Source organism: Amaranthus tricolor, chromosome 16 (assembly GCF_026212465.1).
Source record: "Amaranthus tricolor cultivar Red isolate AtriRed21 chromosome 16, ASM2621246v1, whole genome shotgun sequence".
Taxonomy (NCBI): domain Eukaryota; kingdom Viridiplantae; phylum Streptophyta; class Magnoliopsida; order Caryophyllales; family Amaranthaceae; genus Amaranthus; species Amaranthus tricolor.
Window position 1 is genome coordinate 7,954,927 of NC_080062.1, and position 10,847 is coordinate 7,965,773.

General features: G+C 35.9%; 1 protein-coding gene across 1 annotated transcript; it reads right to left on the minus strand.

Moving 5' to 3' along the window:
- Positions 1-871: 871 nt before the first annotated feature.
- On the minus strand, positions 872-1,645 carry LOC130802496 (secreted RxLR effector protein 161-like). The gene is made up of 3 exons (XM_057666513.1): positions 1,565-1,645; positions 1,052-1,465; positions 872-955 (listed from the first exon to the last, which is right to left on the minus strand). The coding sequence occupies exons 1-3, from the start codon at positions 1,643-1,645 to the stop codon at positions 872-874; spliced, it is 579 nt and encodes a 192-aa protein (XP_057522496.1).
- Between the last annotated feature and the right edge of the window lie 9,202 nt (positions 1,646-10,847).

The window sequence follows — 10,847 nt, forward strand, 5'->3', positions numbered from 1 at the left end:
AACGGTGAATTAAACGTCAAAATGATGAATTAAAGGAAATAAGAAAGAATTTAACTGATAATGCTACGTCAATTAGATAGTGCATAAACTGGATGCTATCATGTGGAAAAATCTTATAAAATTGCTATCACTCACGTTTCATGAAAGTTCGATGTTTTTATGTAGAATTTCCTATAAATAAACAATTCAAGCTAATCACTCTAAAATCATCAAATTTTAAAAATTTACTATATGTCAAATTCTAATGAGATATATCTCCAAATTTTATTGATGATGTCATTGCAATTAAAATTTACGAGCAATGCAATAGTAATTGAAACACTATCGGAATAAGTGATGTTATAGAATAAGTAATGAGAGGATTATATTCCAATACATTAACTTTTACAATTAATTTTATTCTAAATTTTTATATTGTATCGGATATATTGAGATGCTTTATATATAATATACTTTGATTTGAATTTGCTTTTGTTAGTAATATACTTCCATTTTTAATTGGTTAATTATATATTATTTTTGACTATATTTAGGTTATGACTATTTTTGTGTAACTCGTACTCTTTTTTTTGGCAAGTATGAGAATATATTAACTCCCAAAAAACCCTCTTACAGCCTAAGCTATAAAAGGAAAAACACTTCCCTAATACGAAAGGGAAGCAAAACATGTAGAAGATTTCGGGGTATATTTATGTGGAAGGAATAGCAAAATAATAATGTGGACAATAAAATTTAGAGTGGTATTGAACAACTAATGCTTAATAGGAAGGGGTGATAGGAGTAGAATTTTACCACCCTTGGTTGTAAATTTTTGACTAATTTATGCATTGATAAAAGAGAAGTGGTTGGTGACTTTGTTTAACACTCCCCCTCAACAACCACTTTCCCTCAGAGTAAGCCTTAAGGTCATACCAAGTTGTTTACGAAACTTCTCAAACTTTGGTCCTTCAAGACCCTTTGTGAAAATGTCAACAACTTGGTCATTTGTCTTCACTTGCTCAAGTTGGATTTCACCTCATAGAACCTTTTCTCAAACAAAGTGATGATGTACCTCCACATGCTTAGTCCTAGCATGAAACACTAGATTTTCAGCTAGTCGTATAGCTGATTGATTATCGCAACTTAACTTGACATCATAGTCAACAAGCTGATGCAAATCCTTCAGTAGTTGGGTGAGCCATACACATTCTTGTGTTGCCATCGCTGATGTTCGATACTCTGCTTCTGTACTTGACAATGACACTATTGGTTGTCTCTTACTACACCATGAAACTGCTCCAGAACCCAGGTTGAACACATAACCAGTAGTCGATCGATGTATATCAAGATCTCCAGCATAATCAGCATCACAATATCCAGTAACTTCAAATTTTCTATCATTACGGTAAAGGATAACATAATCAATACTTCTTTTGAAATACCTCAATATTCGCTTTATAGCTTCTAGGTGAGGTTTTTTCGGTTTCTGCATGAACCAACTAATCACACTAGCTGCATAGGTAATATCTGGTCGGGTTAGCGTGAGATAGATTAGACTTCCCACCAATTATCTACATATTGTCACGTCTTCTAACTTTTTGCCTATTGCCGAACATAGTTTTGCATTAATCTCTATTGGAGTTGAGATAGGCTTGCAGTCAAGCATTTCATATTTATCCAAAAGATCTTGGGCATATTTCTATTGGCAGAGAAATATCTCATCATTGATTCGCTCCAATGCTTCAATTCTCCAAGTTTTTTCATCTGAAATCGAACCGAGAGATTTACTTTTTTCTATTGGATCTCCCAATCATCATCTCCAGTAATGATGAGATCATCAACATAGACAAGAACTATCGTCAACTTTTCATCTCGAGCTTTCACAAACAAACATGAATCAGCTAGTACAACTGAGTAACCAATTTGTAGCAAGAATTCTGCTATTTTGCCGTACCATGCTCGTGGTGCTTGTTTCAAACCGTAAAGCACCTTTTTCAACTTGCACACATAGTTTGGATGAGATTGACTCTCGAACCCTTTAGGTTGATCCATGTAGATATCTTTATCCAGTTCACCATGTAAGAATGCGTTCTTAACATCCATTTGCCAAAGCTTCTAAGAGTGACTAGCCGCAAGTGCTAATAAAACACGCACTGTAGTAATCTTTGCCACTTGGACTAAATGTTTCATCATAGTCCAACCCATATTGCTTAGAAAATCCTCGAGCTACTAGTCGTGCCTTGTACCTTTCAATGGAGCCATCGGGTTTAGTCTTCACCTTGTACACCCATTTACATGAAATAGGTTGAACTTTCTTGGGTGTTGGTACTAACTCCCAAGTTTAATTCTGGTGTAGAGCTTGAATTTCCCCCTCCGTGGCTTTCCTCCAATCTTTGCTTCAAGCTGCTTCATCATAGCTAGTTGGCTCTTTGACATTCTCAACCATTGCAGAATTAGCATATTTCGGATTAGGCTTTCGAGATCTTATCGATGTACGTAGGACTAGACGAGGTTCCTCTTCTTCAAGATCTTCTACTTGACTTGGCCTTTCTTCTTCAAGACTTCTATGATGTGCTCCCGTTTTCCATGGACTTTGCTCTTTTGCTTTTGTTGAAGTTTGTGAACTTTCACCTTCTAGATCACCATCTTGAGTAGACTGATCCTCTATTTTCTCTAGAAACTTTTCCTCGATCTCCTTTGAGTCTGGCAATAATACATCTTGTGGTGACCACCAAGATGATGCTTCATCAAACACCACATTTCTTGACACATGACACTTATGTGTAGTTGGATCACAACATTTTCAACCTTTCCTTTGATCATCATATCCCACAAAGATACATTTGATCGCCTTCTTGTCAAATTTGCTACGTAGGTGCTCAGGAATGAACACATAGCATACACATCCGAAAACTCGAAAATGGCTCACTACTGGCTTAATCTTCCACAACTTCTCGTACGGGGAGACAAATTCTAGCCTCGCTTGTGGTAGCCTGTTTGTCACATGTATTGTTGTTTTCATGCATTCGACCCAAAAACGTGAACGTGGTGGCACGTTTTTCGCATGTAGCATGCTTCTACATGTCTCTGCTAGGTGTCCATTCTTTCTCTCTGCTACTCCATTTTTTTGTGGAGTGTTTGGACAAGTGAGCTGGCGTCGTATTTTGAAATCTTGCAAATATTGAGAGAATTCAGCTGATGTATATTCTCCCCCATTGTCTGTTCTTAGACATTGCACTTTTCTACCAACTTTTTTTTCCATTGCTTCCTTAAACTGCTGGAACTTGTTGATTACTTCTGATTTCTCCTTCATAAAGTCTACCCAGACATATCTATAATAATCATCTATAAAGGTGATCATATATCATAGGCCACTTACTGATGTTGCTTGACCGGACCAAATACGTCTGAGTGAATAAGTTCTAAAGGTGCCTGAGACTTAAATTTTAAGTCTTCATATAGCAGTTGGTGTGCTTTACCGAATTGACATCCGACACAAATTATATCTTCCCTGACATCCAATTCAACCCTTGAGCATCCCTTTCTTCATCATCACTTTTAGCTTGGTATAGCTCACGTGACCCAAGCGTGCATGCCACAATCAGCTGTCTTATTCTTCCTTGTCTTGTCTACATATGCTGTTTGAGCAGACATTACATAGACAAATTCCAAACGTTATCCCTCTAATACTGGTGTTGAATCTTCCTTCAAATTTTGGTACACCTTTACATCTCGAGGTCCAAAGAGCACATAGTTTCTTGAGGCAGTCAGTTGTGATACTGACAATAAATTCTTTGTCATACCTGGAACATGGTAGACATTATCCAGCTAAACTTGCTTGTTGTAACATTTGGGAAATTCATAATTAAGACGAGTGAATTTAAAAGAATTGTAAGTACGAGAATGACCTTACATATACATAATATAATAAAATAAAAATAAAATAAATAAATATATATTAAATCTTTCTCCCTCTCACTCGTGGGAACCCAAAGGAAAATCAGTAATGTCTTTCTCTGATTTCTTCTTCCTCAAATTCTTTCTTTCTCTGATTTCTTCTTCCTCAAATTCTTTCTTTCTCTGATTTCTTCTTCCTCAAATTCTTTCTTTCTCTGATTTCTTCTTTCTCGTATTCTTTCTCCCTCTGAATCCTTGACTTTGATCTCGCAAGAAGAACAACAATGGCCGTCGTCTTTCTTGTCTTTGACCTTCGAAGGAAATCACAGCCCTAACACCATAACCTTCATCTAATTTCGAAGCAACAATGTCGTTATTCATCTGATTTCGCTCCTGATTCTTCAAGAAACGAAGTCCTTCGCTTGTTTTTTTTGAAAAAGTAACGAACTAAAGCTAATCAGGTATAATTTACTCGATTCCTTCTTTGATTTCGACACATTATTTCAGCAATCACTTTACCTTTTCTCTAATTTCGAACCACCATAAGTGTAGAAGGAGTCGAAAACTTCGTCCCTTGACTTGAATTCTGTCGATTTAGGGAAGATTGAGTGAGTTTTGGTCTTGTTGATTGAACATCAAATCCAAGTCGAAAACAAAGTGTTGAATCTGAAATTTTCTTCGTTTCTTGCTGCTGCAAACAGAAGGTAGTCCTTCTTGAACTCTTTCTTTTTTTTCTTTAATAATCATACTCTTATTCATATAGAAATTAGTTCCATTGGCATACTTTCACTTGTTTAATTCTTAACCATGTATGAAGCCTAAATGTTGATGAATCTTGAAATGTGTATGAGTTAGTAGATGAGTCGTTAAATTGGAAATTCGTGGAAAATGTGATTTTAGTGAGTTATGTGATGATTGATATGTGTTTATAAGAGATTGTGATTGAGGAGTTTTGGGGAAGAATTCTAAAATTAAATGTAATTTGGGTTTTATGATGTATAAATGGTAGGTTGTGGAATATTGAAACAATTTGTTGGAACTATTGATTAGTACGTAATTTACAAAGATTAGAATATTGTTAGATGTTAGATGTAGAAAGATTATGGAAATTTGATGTTCTTGAATATTAGGAGACTCTTGTGAAACTACTAATGTGGATAAATCTTGTTGTTGTAATTAAGCGAATAGTTGGGTAAATGTAAGTGTTGGATATAACCCTTTGTTATATTGGTTGTTCTTGAGAGTATCTAGGGTTGTGTGGAAATTATTAGTTGAATGGATAAACTAGTTGAATCTTGCTTTTGGATAGTTTGTAAATCTTGTTTAGTTTCTTGGTTTTGAGTTTAGATGAAATGGAAGTGTTTGAATTAGAATACAAGGAAATTGTGGAGACATATAATCTTTACAAGAATATAAGCTAGACTAAAGCAAGGTTAATAATTTTGATGATATTGAGGGTTGGAGTTAGGACTTGCACAATCGCTGAAATGAGAAATATTAGAATAGAAGGTGGAACTAAGATGCATTATTAGGATGAGATGCAATGAGCTATATGAACCTAATTGTAGAATCGTATGCTTTGTTGTGATGCTATATTTGTTATGCTTCAGGAGGCGACATTATCGAGGAGCCCTTCTAGTGATCGCGGAGTACCAAAGTTAGCCTCTTGAAGCGTTCTTTTTGGTGAGTAGTAGCAGTCCCTTAAAGGGTCTGGCCAGACTACTTTCTTGAAAATAAACTTTTTATTAAAACTCTTTGATTTGAAAATTGTTGAGACAAATATTGCTGTGAATGCTTATGCTGATATTGAGATATGTCAATGGATCGGGCTTGCGAGCTGGTCATTGACGGAGTTGAGGAACATTGTTCCCTACTCCCTGTTTTTGAAGCGAATTGTCATTCAGATATTGACTAGCTTCACCTGAGAGTGACATAGCCTTAGGGCTATGGATGTTCCTCTCAACTAGACTCCCTGTGCGCACATAGATCTAGGGAACTGATGTTGCTTTTAAACCTATGATTTGAATTACTGTGTTTGTTGTTTTGGATTGTTACTTCTCATTCAGTTTAATCTGACCATATGTTGTTTCCAACTTTTAGCTTGCCTACAGATCGGGACCAGTCGGGAATAACAGATTAGCGGAGGAGAATAGAGATTCCAAGGATGTAAATTGAGCTGAGCATTTAGGAATTATAGATTTGTATTAGGAATTTTGGATAAATGTATATTTGATTTGGCTGTGTTGGTTATTTCGGACTTGTAGAGAATTGTATAATTACCCTTGCTTTAGTTAGATGTTTGTTTTGGAGATATAGCTGAGTTAGTTACGTTAAAGAGCTGGTGTCCCTTTACTCAAGTTTTAGAAGTGTGATTTCGGTTTTTCTTGGGATATAAACCCCGTGATGACCCTGTTTACTCAGTCAACGGTAAGTCGGGTTGTTACACTTGTTGCTAAATCGCGGAGTTACAACCGCTTTGCCAATATGAGTAATTGGCCATTTTGCGTTGTTTGCTGTAATAACAGCTCGACCACGCTTATACTCGGACATGCTCACAAGCTTTTCTTTATCTCCTGTCATGTGATTCGAACAACTAGAGTCGATGATCCAATCATCCTTGTAATTGATCATCTTATCATTTGTTGTGGCATATGCAATTTCCTTTGGCTCGGTGTTGCAGGTTGAAACAACCATCATGTCGAAAGACTGTTCTTCTACATCTAGTTCACATTTTGAACTAGACTCTTCAACGGCATAGGAAGCTTGAAAATCCCATTCTTTTTCGCTTCGGCTTTCTGGCTCTACCGAAGTTGCAGCATTCCCTTCTGCTGACTTAGACCAGCGAGCATAATGTCCCCTTTTACTACACTTGTAGCACACAACCTCTCGTCGTGTCCGGGTCTTATCTTTATTCTGATTTTCTTGTCGATCTCGAGTTCCCCCTTGATGGAAGCCTCCTTTTCCTCGTCCTTTCCGAAATCCTCTTGACTTTTGATTTGACTTACCAGGTAATTGATTAATCGACTGACCAATCTTCTCACCACTCTTATTTGGATTTTTGTTTCCAAATAGAGCAGTCTCTTCATCTTTAACAGAAGCTCCGGACATTTGATTATCTAGAGCTTCCTGATTAGCTAACACATTTTCAAACTCGATTAGAGTTGGTTGTGTAGCCCAACCTCGGATGGCTGTGACAAGACCATTAAGACTCGGCTTCAAGCCGCGCACAATGATCCTTTGCATCCTAGTCTCCGTGATCGGATTCTCTGGATCCAACTTTGTGATTTGCTCACACAAAGTCTTGACTTTAGTGAAATATTGGTCCACCGTCAATTTATTTTGTTGGATCGACATTAGCTCGTTCTCTAGCATCTGGAGTTGAGCATCATTCTTCTTGGAGAACAACCTTGACAATATGTCCCATGCCTCCTCGGGTGTCTTTGCATCCTTGATGCGGTGCAACAACTCGTCTTCAACAGTTGCTGCCAACACGTACATCGCCTTTTCGACTTTAATCTTCCACTTCTTTGACTCTTCTACATCGGTTGGTACTGTGGTATCACCACCACCGACTATACCCTAAAGGTCTTGACCCAACAAATAAAATTGCATACGTATGCTCCATGTAGTCTAATTATTATTGTTGAGTTTCTCAATATTACTAGATGTACTCGCAATATCCCCCATTTGTGACTTAGTTACGCCTCTAACGTAATAAGTAAGTTTGGTCTCTCACCAAAAACTTCACAATCCCAGATTGTACACAGATGGAATTTTAATGTGATCACTTGATCACTCGGGTAGCCAGAATTATTTCAACTAAATTTTACTAGTCCTTGACTGATAATTTACCAAAGTGAGTCTCACAATAGACCATTTGGCTCTGATACCAATTGTAGAAGATTTCGGGGTATATTTATGTGGAAGGAATAGCAAAATAATAATGTGGACAATAAAATTTAGAGTGGTATTGAACAACTAATGCTTAAAGTAATAATAATAGCACTAGAAACATATAAGATTACAATATATACTACTACTATATTGTCGTAGCTCACTCTTATTCTTACAATAACTCACTCTAAAATATTACTATCACTTTTGATTTACTATTTAAGGATGTTGTGGTGGGATGATTAAAATGCAAGTGATGAGTACCCAATTTATACTACTAGAAATGCTCCAAAATTCAATAAAGGTTGGCAAGTAATTAAAGCTTTTACACTTTGCTTAATAGGAAGGGGTGATAGGAGTAGAATTTTACCACCCTTGGTTGTAAATTTTTGACTAATTTATGCATTGATAAAAGAGAAGTGGTTGGTGACTTTGTTTAACAAAACATGGCTAAAACAAGCAAGCCAAAGCAAGCCCCCGAAACAGTGGGGAGACAAACAACAAACTACACAATAAGGCTAGCTTTCCTACTATCCTCGAGCCTAGAAGCGACATTGAATATTTCGCCTTTAGCTACCTGGATAGGACTCAAAACCTTCCCCCAAAGATATGTGCATTCCTTTGAATCCAAATATGATATAGCATCTTTGTCCACAACATAGGAATAATACAAGTATTGACCTTCTTCCTCTTACACATATTCTGCATGATATGCACTACGTTCGAAAAAGAAGAAGGCCAAGCAAACTGAACAAACAAAGCCATATGTTGGTGAACCGCCTTTATGAAGCTACAAGAACATGAGAGATGATCCCTATCTTCCACACCCTGCTTGCACAACACATAGTCAATGTCACTCATAACCCCCCATTTGCTAAGTCTGTCTTTTGTGGGCAGGCGGTTCTGAACGATTTTCCATTAGCACATAACACTATGAGGAGAAGCCTTGTTGTTACACCAGAGTGTCTTTCAAGTAGGTTTAGAATGAAAGGAGATCACAGACATGTAAGCACTCCCAATACTAAACTTACCATGGACCACCCATTAATTGAGCTCATTCCAATCAGTCACATGTTCCCTACTCTCAAGTTTCCGAGCTAACATCCACGAAGCAGAACTAGGAATCAGATAATGAATGAACTCAGCTGATTCCCACAGTCTATCCTTTTTGTAAGCCAACGCCCACAAACTCTTGAGTAGAGCGACATCATTCCAAAGTTGAATGTTACGAATATTCAACCTACCATAAGCTCTAGGCTTACAAACATGTTTCCAACCAATCTTGGGTTTGGACCCCTTCTGCTTATCAAGAGACCAAATATAGTCATTACACACTTGTCAACCATAGCAATAATTTTTCTAAGAAGCACAAAGACTTGAGCACAATAGGATTGCGTATCATGAATAACACTGGTCATCAGTTGAACCCTACCGGCCATAGAAAGCTTCTTGCTAGTCTAATGCTTAATGCTAGTAGGGATTTTACGAACTGTACGCAGACAGTCATGGAAATCAAGTCTTGTAGAAGATAAAGGAAAGCCCAATTATCTAAAGGGAAGATCCCTTTTAGGAACACCAATAACTTCTAGAATACCCTCTACATCATGCACCGAAACCCTAGCCAAATAAATTACACTCTTGCTACTATTAGGTAACCCAGAGGTCTTAGCAAACACACCAATCACTTCCTTAAGCTTGCCTAAAGAGAGAGGATCAGACTTAGTGAATATTAGCAAATCATCAGCAAACAATAGTTCCATAATTCCTGATTTCTTACACAGGGTGAAATTTAATGTCCCCTCTTTTTTCCTTGTGCAAGACCCTAGAAAAATACTCCATGGCTAAGGCAAAGTAACTGGTACTCTTATTTGTATAAAATTTTTCTCTTTTTTATTAAAACTTTTTAAAAATATTTTTAAGATATTTAATGTTTTTATATATAATATTTAAGTTTTTTATCAATAGTCAAAACATTTAATACAAAATAATGCAACATTTTTTATCATTAAAAATTGATAAGTTTATCTAAAAACTCAAATTTGTGTATTGTATATATACTGGATATTTGCCTTTTATTAAAAGTATAAAATATAAAGTATGTTTATATTTGATTAATCAAATTTTTAGTCATTTGATATGAAATATTTGACAAGAACTAATTTTTCACAGTCAACGACCAAATGGAAAAAAAAAATACTACACAATTTTGTAGAGTAACCATTTCATTGTTGGTTATTAATTATTAATTATCTTCTGTGTTTAAAGAAACAAATAAAAAAGTAACCATTTCAAATGGGGATGTGAAGCAACTGTGAGACTTTTTCCTTAATCTTCAATATCAAAGCAGCTGTATCTCGCATTCTACCATTTTCCTTTGTAATAATTTTATATTTAAGCAATTTTAGTCTTTTGAGATTTTTTTTTAAAATATATTTTGGAGTATTTTACACAACGTATTGCATCATTTTAGTTACTTATTATCAAGACTTACGTTTATAATTTGTATTGTATTTTTAATTTTTATATAGAAATGTCCGTTTACCTGCGAGTCCAACCCACTACAAAAATGGATAGGTAGTGAAAAAAATTGGTCTGCAAATACAGGCGGACTTTTGAATACTTGAACCTATGAGTAGATTTTTAAGGCATTAACCGATCCGCTACTCGTCCAAGAACAACTCTAGTGATGTGCACGCGCGCGATGGCAAAGAGAAGGAAACCAATAACTGATGACATAGGTTTAGTAAAGTGTATTAAGGATAAGGATAAGAATATTCGAGTTCAGGACAAGAACATTAAGGATTAATAGAGGGAAATTTTTTGATCATCTATTTAATAGAGAGCAAGAGATTTGGCCATATGATATATTAATTGAGGCATGTTAATGCTTAAGACTAGTTGGAGACTTTGAATAATTTGTTTAAGTAATCTTTTTTAAAAAAAGTTATTGATAAAAATGATGAAGATACAAGGAGTTATGAGCCATTTAAAAAAAGGAAAATGGGTTACATACTACAATACTCGTACTAAGCCACAAATGATATAGTAAATATTAAAATACTCCGTCATAGTTTCGA